The 14,911-nt window shown below is 36.0% G+C and overlaps 2 protein-coding genes and 1 pseudogene across 4 annotated transcripts in view; all 3 read right to left on the bottom strand.

Moving 5' to 3' along the window:
* BMPR1A (bone morphogenetic protein receptor type 1A) overlaps positions 1 to 14,911 on the bottom strand; it is a 176,034-nt gene that overhangs the window by 112,031 nt on the left and 49,092 nt on the right. The gene's annotated exons all lie outside the window — the stretch shown is intronic.
* Positions 4,564 to 5,332, bottom strand: LOC119062393 (ubiquitin-conjugating enzyme E2 D3-like; annotated as a pseudogene).
* LOC119062394 (26S proteasome complex subunit SEM1-like) lies at positions 6,450 to 8,573 on the bottom strand. The gene has a single exon (XM_037163358.2). It carries the CDS (start codon positions 8,438 to 8,440, stop codon positions 8,180 to 8,182), a length of 261 nt encoding a protein of 86 aa, XP_037019253.2. The 5' UTR covers positions 8,441 to 8,573; the 3' UTR covers positions 6,450 to 8,179.

The raw sequence follows: 14,911 nt of genomic DNA, 5'->3' as shown, positions 1-14,911 counted from the left end.
CTATGCTTACTATACACTATATACACTTACTGAACAGCTGAAATACAAAAGTGACAATTACCAGTTCTGGTAAGAAAGTGAATATAATGGATCTTTCACACACAGCTGGTAGGAATGTAAAATGGCACAGCCACTTTGGAAAATGGTTTGGAAGTTTCTTTAAAAACTAAAATATACCCCTGGGCAAGTTGCTAAGTTGGTTGGAGCATTGTCCCATACACCAAATTTGCAAATACAGTTCCGGTCAACACACATACCTACGGTATGGGTTTGATCCCAGTCGGGGTGTGTACAAAGGCAACCAATCAATGTTTCTCTTCCCCTTCCTCTTTCTCTAGAATTGATGAGTATGTCCTTGGGTGAGGACTGGGGGGGGGAGAAGCTCTCAATATATCCTTTGAAGTTACCAACTGCACTCCTGGGCACCCATTTCAAAGAAATGAACATCATTATTCACAGCAGCTTTATTTTTAATAAGCCCAAACCAGAAAAGACAAAATGTCCTCCAAAAATTGAATGGTTAAACTAACTATGGCACATCCTTACCATGGATTCCTACTCAGCAATAGAAAGGAATGAACTATTGATTCACACAATAACTTAGATGAATCTCGAAGGATTAGGCTGAGTGAAGAAAGATCACACAGTATATGATTCCCTTTATAAAACATTCTAAAAATGACAAAACCATAGAGGTAGAAAAGAGATCAATAGTTGCACAAGAGGCAGATGTGGAGTAGCACAAGGGAGACCTTTGTGGTGATGGAATCTATGAATGCTGTGGTGGTTACACAATACACATCTATATTTAAATGGCACAAAACCATACATACAAAATGTACCAATGTCAATTTCGGGTTTGATATTGTACTGTGTGTAGTATGGGGAAGTGAAGAGTACAAGGCACCTCTACTTACTATTTTTGCAATTTCCTATAAATCTATAATAATTTCAAAATTTAAAATTTTACATGTCCTACTCATTAAAAATGTATTTTATACCTGTGCTTTAAATTAGATTTTGAATAACTAAATAACTGTTCAAAGACTATTCAAGTTACATTATTCCTTTCAAATCAGCTAAGAAACTTCAATTCTGCTACTGGTTTCCAGTAGCTTGTGTGGAATGAAGAGTCCCCATAATAGAGGTCTAAAGAAACCAGCAGTTCCTAGACCATGTTTTGGATCTTCAGTTCCCTTCGTATCCCTCACTCCAGAACTCTGAGAAATAGCAGCTACTCCTACGTGAGTGTCAATTTGTTCTACGTTTAGTAAATGCAAGTCTGGTGCATCTACCCGCAGCAGAATCAACCCTCAAATAATCATCTATCTGTATGCTCTCTTGCTGATAATGAAGCATGAAAACCACTTCTATATTTTCATTTTAATGTTTTCTACAATTAACAGTACAAAACACACAATAATCATAGAATTAGACATTTAAATTCCTTGATACATCTTTCCCTTTCCAAGTAAATCCAAACCAGTCCATAAAGAAATTTATATCACTCATATTCTTTCCTGTATACTTTTGAGAAATTATCACTAGATCATTTGTTTCATTAGCTATCAGGTAAAAGCAGCATGTAGCACATTCATTGAACAGTTTGACTACACATAAACAGAAATTTCTACTATCAGGAATAGTCAGGAAATGATTCTAGATTGTATAGGGTTCAATGATTCTTTGAAATGTGCATTGTTACACCTTTTCAAATGAAGTATAAAGATTATTTAGGATTAACATTATGAACACCAATTACAGAGTTATGTTACAATATAGTGAAATCATGAGAGACTATGAATACATAATACTATTTGCTCCAGTTATAAATGGTCCCAGAAGAGTGCTGTATTTATTTACCTATTTAATTAATTTACTTACTTACCTCAGTACTTGTTTATTTTTAGGTTGCGTCTTTTTCTTCTTTTTCCCTCCCTGCTAAAAGCTACCTAGAATTTACTTTTGCTAATAAAATAACCGCACCGTCTCATCTTTTTCGTTTATATAATTCCTGAGAACCAGAAAACCAGTAGCTCTGTGATTCAAGGTCTATTTTATTTTGAAATTACTATTATATCACAGCATAAAAATAAGTGAACCACAGAGGCTGCATTGCAGCCTGAGACTGAGGGTATACAAATTGAACACATCTTCTATTATGATTCAGTTATTTTTATGCTGTGATATAACAGTAATTTTTTTTACAGACTACTTCAAGAAGGTAAAAATGAGACACCTGATTGAGTCAACCCAGAAAAAAAACAAAAATTAATGGAGCTAAAAGCTGTAAACACATCTTAAATGCCTACTCAACATTTCTAATGAGATGATAAAACTCAAAATACACAAAACAGAACTCACTGTTTTGTTTTTTCATCCTCTCACAGACCTGTTCCTCTTCAACTTATTTGGCTTAACGTACAACTGTGTACAAGAAAATTTCTTGCCATTACTAGGAAAGTTGACAGAGTACATACCCAAAGAGGCAAAAATTCTAGCTCTAAGTATAAAAACTGGGGAACATTTTGCGTATATCTACCAGTCAGCATGTACAAGAACCTTTACATCATCACTTTCTTAATAGCAAGAACTAGAGGAAACTAAAGTGTCCAACAACAGTGAATTGTCATATATTCATATAATAGAATTACAACATATCAGTGAAAAAAAATGTACCTCAGATGAGCATGTCGACATGAACAAAACCTTAAAAATCATAATGTTGGACCAAAAAAAGTCTAAGAAGAATGCATATATATAGTATAATTTAGTCATATAAGGCTCAAAAACAGGAAACAGTAAAAAAATGTATTATTAAAAAGAAAATACAAAAGTGGGAATACTTAAGTGATGGAATAATACCAAATTTAGGATAATGTTTTTTTCCTGGGGAGAGAGAAGTCATTGTCCTGAGGTCTGGAGAGATGCAAAGATGTCATTACATTTCTTGAGGTATAAGATTGGGACAGACATCCATTTATTATTACTTCTCTGTAAAATGTATACCTACATTATGCCTGTGTATGTAGAACAGATTTTAATTTTTTTAATCCTCACTCAAGGATATGTTTACTAGTGTTAGATGGCAGAGGGAGAGAGAGAGAAACATCAATCAGTTGCCTCCTATATGTGCCCCAACCAGGCATCAAACCTACAACCTAAGTATGTGCCCTGACTGGGAATCGGTCCCTACAACCTTTTGATGTACAGGTCAATGCTATAACTAACTTAGCCACCTGGCCATGGTTGCAGGACAGATTTTAGAATAAAATTTTTACTGTAATTATTTAATATGGTTAAATCCTAGTATTTTTAAAATCTGGGTGCTAGGTACACAGATGTCTATTATATGACTTCCTACATTTTTGAAATCTATCATTTAATTTTTTTGGTTTATGAAAATTTACTGAAGAAAAATGAATCACCTTGACTGGTGTGGCTCAGTGGACTGAGTGCCAGCCTGCAAACCCAAGGGTTGCTGGCTCCATTCCCAAATGGGGTTTGATTCCCAATTGGGGTACATACCTGAGTTGCGGTCTAGGTCCCCAGTAGTGGGTGCTCGAGAGGCAACCACACACTGATGTTTTTCTACCTCTCATTCTCCCTCCCTTCCCCTCTCTAAAAGAAAAAATAAAATATTAAAAAAATAAAATAAATCAATCATCCACTGACAACTTGCATCATTTATTCAGTGCTATATTACAGTGTATTGGAAGATATAATAGAGTAACTCATAGCTCCAAGCCTCCTAACAATTTAAATGAAAATTACAAAATGTTTGAGACACTATTTTGGAATACAAAGGGTATTTGACTTCTAATTTGACTTCTAATTTCCATTCTCTGTAGAACAAAAACAGGTCATTCTTTTATTGACATGCATAATACATCACATTTTTTGTTCTGTTGATGCTATAAATTCAATACCAATTGTCCGGCCACATCAGTTATGAGCATAAAGTATATCATGTAACCCTAGATTTGAAATAGTGGATTCTGCAAGAACAATTCTGCTTCTTTTGATGCAACAACTGAGCACCCATCTTTCTCCCCTTCAGCTGATTTCTTCAGCATGTTAGAGCAGAGAGAAATGGTTTTAGTCTCATGACCAAGTTAAAGTAAAGACACTGGCCCCATAACACACATGCTCCATTTTTAAAACACATTCTGAATCTTGGACAACTGTCTCTTGTGACTATCTTACAGTTTCTAAAAGTGGTTACTGTCCAAACCTGGAAGCACCTAAGTCTTCTCAGATGAGCATGTGAATGAATGGAGGGAAGTAAACAAAAAATAAAAAAAGATGAGGTCTGTTCCTAACTGGTATAGCTCACTTGATTGAGCGTGGGCCTGCGAACCAAAGGGTTGCCAGTTCAATTCCCAGTCAGGGCACATGTATGGGTTTTGGGCCAGGTCCCCAGTAGGGGGCACATGAGAGGCAACCACATATTGATGTTTCTTCTCCTATCTTTCTCTTTTACTTCCCCTCTCTCTAAAAATAAATAAATAAAATCTTAAAAAAAAAAAAAAGAAGATGAGGTCTGATAGGGAAAGAGCCGAATAAGAAAATCAAAAAAGGAACAGTAATTTAAAGTTTACCACAGCTATAATGCAAGTTATTCTGACTTTAAGGTAGTATCACATGACATGCTTCTGAGTCCATTCCTGAGATATCCTGTTATACTTACCTGTCCGTTTTGTAGATTTGTGCATCTCTGGCACTAGGGGGTCATCTGGGATTGGATCACATAGCAGTGAACAAATGGATAAAAGAACTTTAGAAATAGTTAAAGCAGGAGACCACCATGATCTTAGAATATTAAGACAAATGCCACCATTACTGTTAATATTTGGATGATAAATTCTTGTTGTAAATGCAACCGTAAGTAGTTTGGAACAGTAGTCTGTAAGAAAATGAATTGTCAAAAGAATACATCATCTTGACACAGGTTGTCATTAAGTCCCATAATTGTGGCTTGCCAATGAAACATATCATCCACAACTGGACCTGCAGAACATTACGCTGGAGAATAATGGGCCAAATCACTAAGTTCCTTATCAATCCATTTTAGCATCATAGCCTGTGGTTTGTGTCTGACTCCTCACTGTCTTGGTGTGTCCTTAAAGATCCAACTAAAACTTGATTAGCCTGGCAGCAGGGAAGGACTGTCTCTTCATCTCATACCAACTCTGCCAGACACAGGCACCTTCTTACTAAAGAGATTGAAGGTTGGACTGGGAGGGCAGGGGCCAGAGGTGGGTAATGGGCTGGAGGAAAGGATAGATTGCCAGCAGAAATTCTTAGACTCAAAGAAGCATTGAGAACCATAATTTTTTTAAAAATTAAGTAAAAGCAGTACAAAACTGTATTTTGAAATTTAAAGATATATCACAAATCTTTAGCAGTACTAAATCAAAAATACTAAGCTATTATAAGATGAAAAAATTTTACTTCACCTTTTAAAATAATGCAATGGAAAATATACAACCCTTCTAACAGTACTCATGTTGAAAAAATTTTAGTCAAGAAATAAAAAAATATAAAAAGCAAATTGTGGGGTAACCTATTTAAAAAAACTAGAGATATCATTAAACACCACAGTGATGGGTGAGAGGATGAGAATGGTGGTGTGGTACAAACAGTGACTTATACTAAAATAAAGAAAACTAAAGAAATATGACAACCAAATGCAACAGATAGTCCTAAACTGTTTCCTGGATTAAAAATCAGAATAGCCACCTAGCTAGTATGATTCAGTGGATTGAGAGCTAGCCTGCAAATCAAAGCATCACCAGCTTGACTTGATTCCCAGTCAGGGCACAGCCTGGGTTGCAGGCCAGGTCCCCAGTAGGGGGCATGCAAGAGGCAACCACACATGGATGTTTCTCTCCCTCCTTCCGTGCCCTTCCGCTGTCTAAAAATAAATAAATAAAACATTTAAAAAAATCAAAATAGCTATAAAGTATGCTTTGGGGGGAAATAAAGGAAATATTAATAAGGACAGTATATTACATATTATTATACTAATATTGTATTTCTTGGATATGATAATGTAGCTACTACTAAAAACACCCTTGTTCTTAGAATACACTCATTAAATTATAGCTTACTTCAAATGGCTCAGAAAAAGTGTATGTTTTTATAAACAAAGAAAAAGAGAAAGCAGGTGCAAAACGTTAGCATGTGAACATACTTAATAAAATGGGTATTTATATCTATTCAAATTTTATTACTATTTAAAAGTTTTTACAGTAACATGTTGGGGGAAAATATGTACTTTAACAATTATGAGTTATAATTTTACTCATACATTTTAGTAAAGCATATTCATATGACAAATATTAAAACCAAACACTGACAGAGCTATAAAGAAGTCTCAAAGATTGCTTCCCCATCAGCATGTTTTAAAATTTTTTTCTAGAAATTATAAACTGTAAGTTGTTTAAGAGGATGAAAATTACATTGTGCCTAAGAGGTCAAAGATTACAGATGTGCCTCAGAAACTATATCATAATCAACCTGAAAGTATATGATCTTCACAAAATTTTTTTGGTAACTCGATTTACTATATATCATTTACAAAGATTTTATTTGATACTGCTGAAGTAATATAACCATACTGATACATTAATGAGGCAGGAGATAGTCGGGAATGAGAAAACTCAAAAGGCACCCCACGTCTAGCACAAAGGACATCAACACAGAACAGATACCCTGTTCCAAGACTGGCTGTTAAACTTCCTGGAAAAGTGCTGAATCATGATGAATTATGACTGCACCTGTGAAAAAGATGCTTCTAGTGACCAACCATTGCATGATCCCTGCTTTATTATAATAGCAGTACAATAAATTATCATTGCTGTCACCCCTCCCTGAGTGGTCAATCAAGTAAAATCATGAGAGATCATGTGTGATAAAAGCCCACCAAAACTAACCAGGAAATATCCACACTATAAGAATAGAATCCCTCTGGCTGCTGAGGGCCAATCTTTGCTTAAGTTGGTCTGCTCCCATATTCTGTGGAGTGTACTATTGCTTAATAAATTTGCTCTCTCTCTCTCTGCAGCAAAATTCTGTGTGTTAGGTTCAATTCTTTGTTTGCGATCAGCAAGAACCTGGTGACATGCACCTGTGACAGTTTTTGGAGAGCCAGCTTGAAGACACAACTGGAGTGGTAAGCCCCTTTTCCTGCCCTGGTACTTGGGGATTTCCTTTTCCACTGCCAACTTTTGATTGTGTTTGTATTCTGCTTTGATTAGTCTGATATCCTCTAACAGAAGATCAGCTGCTAAATTGTGAGCATGGATTGGACAGTTAAAAGCCATAACGGTGCCCACTTCTTAAGACTTCTGTGAGAGGACAACCTGGTTGTAGACTGGGGTTAGCATTCGGTCCACACAAGTTTCAAGAAAATGTCCAGCCCTGACTGGTGTGGCTCAGTGGATTGAGCATGGGCCTAAGAACCAAAAGGTCACTGCTTCAATTCCCAGTCAGGGCACATGCTGCCCAGGTTGCAGGCCAGGTCCCCAGTTGGGGGCGTACAAGAGGCAGCTGAAAGACGTTTCTTTCCCTTTCTCTCCCCCTTCCTTCCCCTCTGTCTAAAAATAAATAAAACCTTTAAGTAAAATTTTAAAAAAAGAAAAGAAAATGTCTGCACATCTGTCAAGCACATTGAATAAACCACAAGACAACATTCCACCCCTTGGCCACCTCCTCATGGGCATAGTCTGACCTGAACAGGATAACAGTACCGCCTTGCCTACACTATGACTTCCATCTGCTTGTCAGGCCTACGGACAGTCTTTTATGTTTGTCCTCCCCAGCTGCCTTCTGGCCTTTATACCTGCATCTGTACCCTGCTTGCCTATTGTGTAGGAAGGGTTCCTGCTGTACTTGTACCCAGAATATCTATTTCAGTGACACTAATAGTCTCTTTGCTAAGTATAGCTGCAGGAATGAGTCACTCCCATATTTGGCACGTACAAGTATATACTACCACTGCCAGCAGCAACACTGGTCAGAGCCACTTAATAGGTGCCCGCTGGTCATTTGCTACCAGAAATGGCCACGTGGGGCCACTCTCACCCAACTAGTTTACTTTTATGTGTTACAAAAGTAAAGCCAAGTGGGTAATGAAAAAAGCATTTTTAAAATGCCCCATCCTAGATTATCTATCCTAGAATTTAGTAAACAATTCAAGTTTAGGTTGTTTCAACACTTCTTCTGGATACTCTGAGGTCTCCATCTTATAACCATGTCTCTCTAGTTCAGCTTGTAACTGATTAGAGAAGTCATCCTCTATACTGTCATCATTCCAATTATCCTCCCAGACATGTGCATCTTTATCTAAACCAGTCCAGTCTTCTGCAGGGAACTCCTCAAACTCATTGTCCTCCTCCAGAAGACTCACATCTACCAGCTGCTTCTTCCCTGACATCGCAACCAAATGCGCCCCAACAGCCAGTCACCCTTTCAGCCCAACAGGACAGTTGGGGCCAGTCACCCTCACCCCAGTCACTACTACCGCTGCCACTGAACAAGTTGAATTTGAAGTTCTAAAGTGGTTTACTGGCCTCTATAAGGGTTATTTTAACTTCCCCTCTCAGGCCATCATCTCACTTATGAGATCCACCAACACTGAGAAGAGAGGACCTCCTTTAGACACCTCTCACGGTCTCTTCTGGGAAAATTTCAGATTCAGGCACCCTTTCTCAAAGCTCTGGAAAAATCAGAATGTCCAAGAGTCCTCTTTGTGATTTGGACAATGGTCATTGTATAATAAGGTCGTCTCAGAGCCCTCTTGGTATTTACAGGAACAGAAACTATTTTGTTAGTAAAATACCCCCTTTGCCCCAGACCCAAAGTCTTACAGGAAAATAAAGGTTTCTGTAGATGGAGAATACAGGAATGGAAACATACTCGAGCTACCTGGGTAGAGAGGAGTGGGTCTGGGGTCTTTAGAACTATAGGCAACTGCTTAAGGATGCTGAAGTGGTTCCCTTCCTACAGGTTTTCACAGCCTAGACACAGATTAAGACCATGTTCAGAGAATTTGAGTTTCCAAATAGAGCACAGGAATTGTCAATCCAGCTCTCAAGACTTTTAGATTTCTGTCAGCAGACTCTCATTAGGACCTCGGGTAGGACAACTTGCAGGATGGTAGAATCCCAAGGGATGCCCCATGGCCCACTAGAGAAAGCTCCAAGGGCAAGCAAAGAGGGACACCTCTATAGATTACAAGGGAGTATCTTCCTATCTTCTTCAGGGCTACCACAGTCGAGATGGGAAAAACACCATCCATCCCTACCAAATTGCCACTGGATTGCATTCATAGAAACTGGGATAAATTCAACCCTAAAAAATTTTTAGTGAAGAAATTAGCTTTCTTTTGTAATACTGCATGGCCCCAATTTAAATTAGGCACAGACAGGTATGGCCTGAGAACAGTACAATCAAGATTGGAAAATGCAGCTCAGGTTTTACAATTAGTCTTACTAATAATACAAGAGAGTCTTCTACAATAAAGATAGTCATTAGTTCCTAAGAAGTTTTCAAAAGAGGAAATAATTAGGAATGCAAAAAATCCAAATAAAATTGAATTTTTAATCTTAGTGGCTGAAAGAATCATCAGAGAATCAATATTTACATATTTTAATTCTATTATATTTTCACTTATTCTAATTTAATAAAGGAGACAAGTCAGTCTGAAAATAGAAAACAACAATAAAAACCTGAAAAAAATTTTGCTAACTAGGTATCAAAGGATGTATTGAACATTTTCACCACTGGAAAATTTTTTAAAAGATATTTAAAATTAATACGATCAAAATTTTAAAATACGGTAATTTGTATAAGTTTCAAAGCACTTCTACATTTATAATGTGAAACTCACAACAGTTAGGTTGTCACAAACTGCTTTGCAGAGACAGTCACAAAAACTTTGGTAAAAGTCACCTGACTCCAGTCTATAGCCTTAAATTATTATATCTATTTCAATATGTAGTAGTAAGCATTATTCTCATTTTACTAGAAAGGAAACAGGTTCAGAAGTAAATAACTTTAATGTTAACACACATCAGCTCCAACTCCAAGTCTTCCCCCTTGACCACTACTACAATCTTTACATTTACCAAAAAGAAAAAAACAGTATAATGTTATATAATAACTAAGAACCAACTGTGGTAGTAGAATAATGGTCCCCTCACAGACATCCAAGACCTAATTCCTGGAACACATGAATATGTCACCTTGCATGGGAAAAGGGACTTTGCAGATGTCATTCAGATTACAATACATTTTTCAATGGGGAGATTAGCCTATTGGGCTCAATCTAATCACAGGATTCCTTAAAAGCAGAGAACCTCTGCTAACTGTGGTTCAAGAAACAAAGAGATGACAAAAGGTCAGAGAGATGAGACCTTGTTGGCTTTGAAGATGAGGAAGAAGGTGGTTATGATCTAAAGATTGTGTTTGCCCTCTAGAAGCCAGGAAATGCAAAGAATCAAATTCTCCCCTAGAGCCTCCAGAAAAGGAATACTGTCTGGCAGTTACCTGGTGAATCCCGTGTTTGATAAGGCTGTAACATTATAAAATTTGTACTAGCACAAAATTATCACACAGCATCAATTGGAAACAAATTTTCAAATTTTCCACTTTAAATGATCCATTTTAAAGCAATTTTGCATGTTTTTTTCTCTTTGAGCTCATCTTTTCATTCCATTTGCCCTATATGTACTAAATTTTATGTCTGAAAGCCTATTATTAATCAGCCATACATATCTGCAGTTTAAGTGGAAATCTTTTTAAAATTACCTCTGACCATAAGTAAACTGTTTAAAAATTTATTTGGGATTCAATTATCATTACTATTAACATATATAATTCGTTTAAATAATAGACATATTAAAGATTTGATAAGTAATTAACCTAAATTAGAAGTAAAATTTTTACTGGAACTGTGTTTGTTAATAAGATGGAATGGGCTTTTTTCCAATTAGTTCATTCATCTGTTTGAATAAGTATTGCTAAAATGAGATGATTCAACCTAGTCCCCACTTTTCTAATTTTTTTAAAGAAAGCACTGAGAAATTCTGTTCATATAAATGGAAGTGATTTTGTCAGTAGAGTTGCATAATTTTAAAAATTCCTTCTGAATTATTTGTTAAAAACTCCCATAGTGATTTCTCATCCAGAATATTATTAATGATTTAGCAGCTAACAAATTGATTACATGTAAATAGCAAAATGGAAAAATCCTTCAATTTTGTTAGAAGTAAAAACAAAACTGGAAACCATTATTAACAGATGTGTTACCCAAAGATTAAACTACTTCTTTTCTGAATACTAATACCAAAACTTGGAATTGCCACTGTTGAGGTCCCTGAGTTGTTGTTAGTTTTTGGAGAAATAATTCACATACCATAAAACTCATTTGCAAGTGTAAAAATCAGTGGTTATCGGCATATTCACAAATTTGTACAACCACTACCGTATCTAATTCCAGAACATTTTCACCACCCTTTAAAAAAAATTTAGTAACAAGCATTAGCAAACATGCCCAACTCCCCCCTCCACCTAACTAAAATACTTTCCCTATGAATTTGCCCATTCTGGGTATTTCATATAACCTTTCATGTACAAGTTTTCTCTTAACATGTTTTTAATTCCCTTGGGTATACATCTAGGAGTGGAACTGCTGGATAATAACAGTAACTCTAGGTCTAACTTTTTGAGATACTGCTAATCTATTTTTCAAAGCAGATACATCATTTTACATTCCCACAAGCAACGTATGAGGTTCTCATTTCTCCACATCCTTACCAACACTTGTTATCTGTATTTTTTATTACAGCCACCCTAGTGAGTGTGAAGTGGCATCTCATGTGGTTTTAACTTGTACTTTTCTAATCACTAATGATATTGACCATTTATCTTTTAATATAGGTTACTGACCACTTGTACATCTTCTTTGGACAAACATCTATTCAGATCCTTTGTACACTTTTAAATTCATGGGCTTTTTTTTTCCTGTTAGTTACTTACTCTTTTATACAACTATATATATTTCTTCATACAGTTAGCGTTCTTAATGTATTCTGGACACAAGTCACTTATCAATCATATGATTTGCAAATATCTTCACTCATTTTGTGGCTTATCTTTTCATTCCCTTGATATTGCCTTTTGATGGACACAGGTTTTTAATTTTGATGAAGTCAAATTTATCTTTTTCCTTTGATTGCTTATGCTTCTGATGTCATACCTAAGACCCCCAAAACTCACATCTGTTTTCTTCTAAGAAGAGTTTTATAGTTTTAGCTTTTACGTTTAGATCTTTGATTAGTTTTAAGATAACTTGTACATATGGTATGAAGCAGGCAGGGGTCCAACTTCATCCTTTTTCAACTGTATATCCAAATTGTTCCAGCACCACTGTCTTGGTCTCTTGGAATTGTCTTGATACCCTACTCTCCTGAGGTATTTCCACCACAGGGCAAATGCATCATGGTAAGAGTAGGAACAAGGGGAGAGTTATGCCATTCTTTTGTAAAATAGAAAAAGACAATGATGGAAAGGAACGTGGGAAAGAAGAAACTGCTAAAAAGACTGGTTCAAAATAAGTTCAATTTTAGTAAAAAGCAGATATGGAAGTTTAAGGTCTAAAAATTAATTCATTTAAAACTATCCATGCGTATCTCCAGGAGTTTGTATCTCTTCTTGAGGCCCAAGACTAATGTTTAAATACTACTCTAGACTACTGCCTCCTAAACTCTGGGAGTGAAGGGGAAGTATCATTTGTAAAGCTTTTTGTATTTCAACTGTGTGAATAATAAAATGAGACAAAGTTTAGGATGAAGCTAGTGATAAGAGGAAGCCTACAAATATTTCACCCTCTACCACTCGACCAAATTAAAACAATCATTTCCATTCCCCATTTTATATGAAAAATATTTGGTTCAATGAATGCATTGATAGAATGGAACTTTTTAAATTTTTACTTTATCAATGCAAAAGTAACCAATAAAAAAGCACCAAGAAATTCTGCCTTGAGTCCACTAGTTTATTCACCCTATGCCAAGGCTCCCTGAAACAAATTCTAGGTAGACTAGGGATACAGTGTGCCATCAATAAACAGAAATTTTAAGATCAAACACTTAGCCTCGTGGTATACCACTTCCATTTCCCTTAAAATATATGTTTAGTCAAATTCTTTTCCCCTACATTAATCCAATTTATGATATTGGCAATATACTATCTATTTCCTCTTAGCAACACTTAACTCTGCCATTTTATCAGATGTGTAGTATAATCTTGGGATCATTTCACTTCCCCATGCCCTTAATTAGGATTGAACAAAGACAGTATTTTTACATGTGATGATCTGCTAAGTATTTCTACCCATGTAAACTAACTGTTCACTGCCTTTTAAGCCTAACCTAAATACTTACCCAATAAACTTATATATTTTATTTTGGATTAAAAGCTTCTATTTGGTTACATATTTCATATGCCAGTGTTGCCTTCCACTTTAAATTTATCTAATTGGTTTTTAAGGTATATAAGTTTTTTTTAAACTAAAATCCATGTATCTAAACATTAATTAGTGACCACTTCTTCCACTGGTGTGTGGTTCCTGGTCTATTATACGCTAAATTTAAAATATGACTCTGTTTCTGTGCTCTTACTCAATTTGTTTAATTATTCCATTTTTTAAAAAAAACCCAGTAGCAGTTACTCTACTTCATATGGGTGTGCTCTGAATTGAGATAACATGTATTTTAAAAGTGTAAAATCTATAATGCAATCATTAAATGTTTTTATTTGCAATTTTTTATTCTCATATCATCCCCAGAATGATAAAGATTACATTTCAAAAAAAATTAAAACATTATTCAACTAAGATTGTTGAAAAACTGGCTAGTCATTAGGCTTTAAAAACCAACTGAGCCCCATCTCCTTAGATAAAAATAATTTGTAGGTTGATGAGATATTTAAAGTAGAAGAAAACAGTTAAACTTTTGTTTTAGTATTCACAGACAAGAAGAAACCATCCTAAGCATGGCGTGTTAAGTTAGTAAGGGAAAGAATGGTAAGTTACTTTTAGGAAAAGGTCAACTTTTTAGAAAAAGTAATGGTGAGCAGTTCAACTTTATAACAATATAAATACACCTGTTAAGTTTTTCTAAGGAAAATAAACAAAATAAAGGCATAGGGTAGCTGAATGGATAAGAAAACAAAGACCCTTACATATGGTACCTACAAGAAACATACTTCAGATCAAAAGACACACACAGACTAGAAAGATATTTCCTGCAAATGAAAGAAAAATCTGAAATAGCAATACTTCTATCACACAAAACAGACTTTAAAACAGGAGACAAAGAAGGACATTTCATATACAATGGCCAAAATATGGAAGAAACCTAAGTGTCCTTCAAAACAACTGAAGGCCTAAACTGCATGACATGACTCAGTTGGTTGAGCATCATCCCACTAAGTGGAAGACCCAGTTCAGTTCCCAGTCAGGGCACATGCCGGGGTTGTGGGCACCGTCCCCAGGCGGGGTGTCTGCAAGAGGCACCAAACTGATGTTTCTCTCACTCCCCCTCTGTCTCCCTTTCTTCCGCTCCCTCTAATAATAAATGAATAATTTAGAGTAAAGATGGAAGCACAGGTAAACACTGCTTGCCTCCTCACACAACCACATCAAAATTACAACTGAACTACAAAACAACCACCACTCAGAACATTCAGAAATCAAGTTGAATGGATGCCCAACAACTAAAGAATTAAAGAAACCACATCTATCCACACTGGTAGGAGGGGCAGGAATGCAGAACAAGCAGTTCCCACACTACATGTGGTGGATAAATATCTCAGGAGTAAGGAGGCCCAGCCCCACACGAGG

The sequence above is a fragment of the Artibeus jamaicensis genome, unplaced genomic scaffold, assembly GCF_021234435.1.
Source record: "Artibeus jamaicensis isolate MK-2021 breed Jamaican fruit bat unplaced genomic scaffold, CSHL_Jam_final contig_332, whole genome shotgun sequence".
NCBI classification, from domain to species: Eukaryota; Metazoa; Chordata; class Mammalia; order Chiroptera; family Phyllostomidae; genus Artibeus; species Artibeus jamaicensis.
This window is presented reverse-complemented; position numbering and strand designations above follow the sequence as displayed.

Bases quoted from the DNA above. Each gene is read 5' to 3' on its own strand.
- LOC119062394 (XM_037163358.2), bottom strand. From the start codon at position 8,440: ATGTCAGGGAAGAAGCAGCTGGTAGATGTGAGTCTTCTGGAGGAGGAC.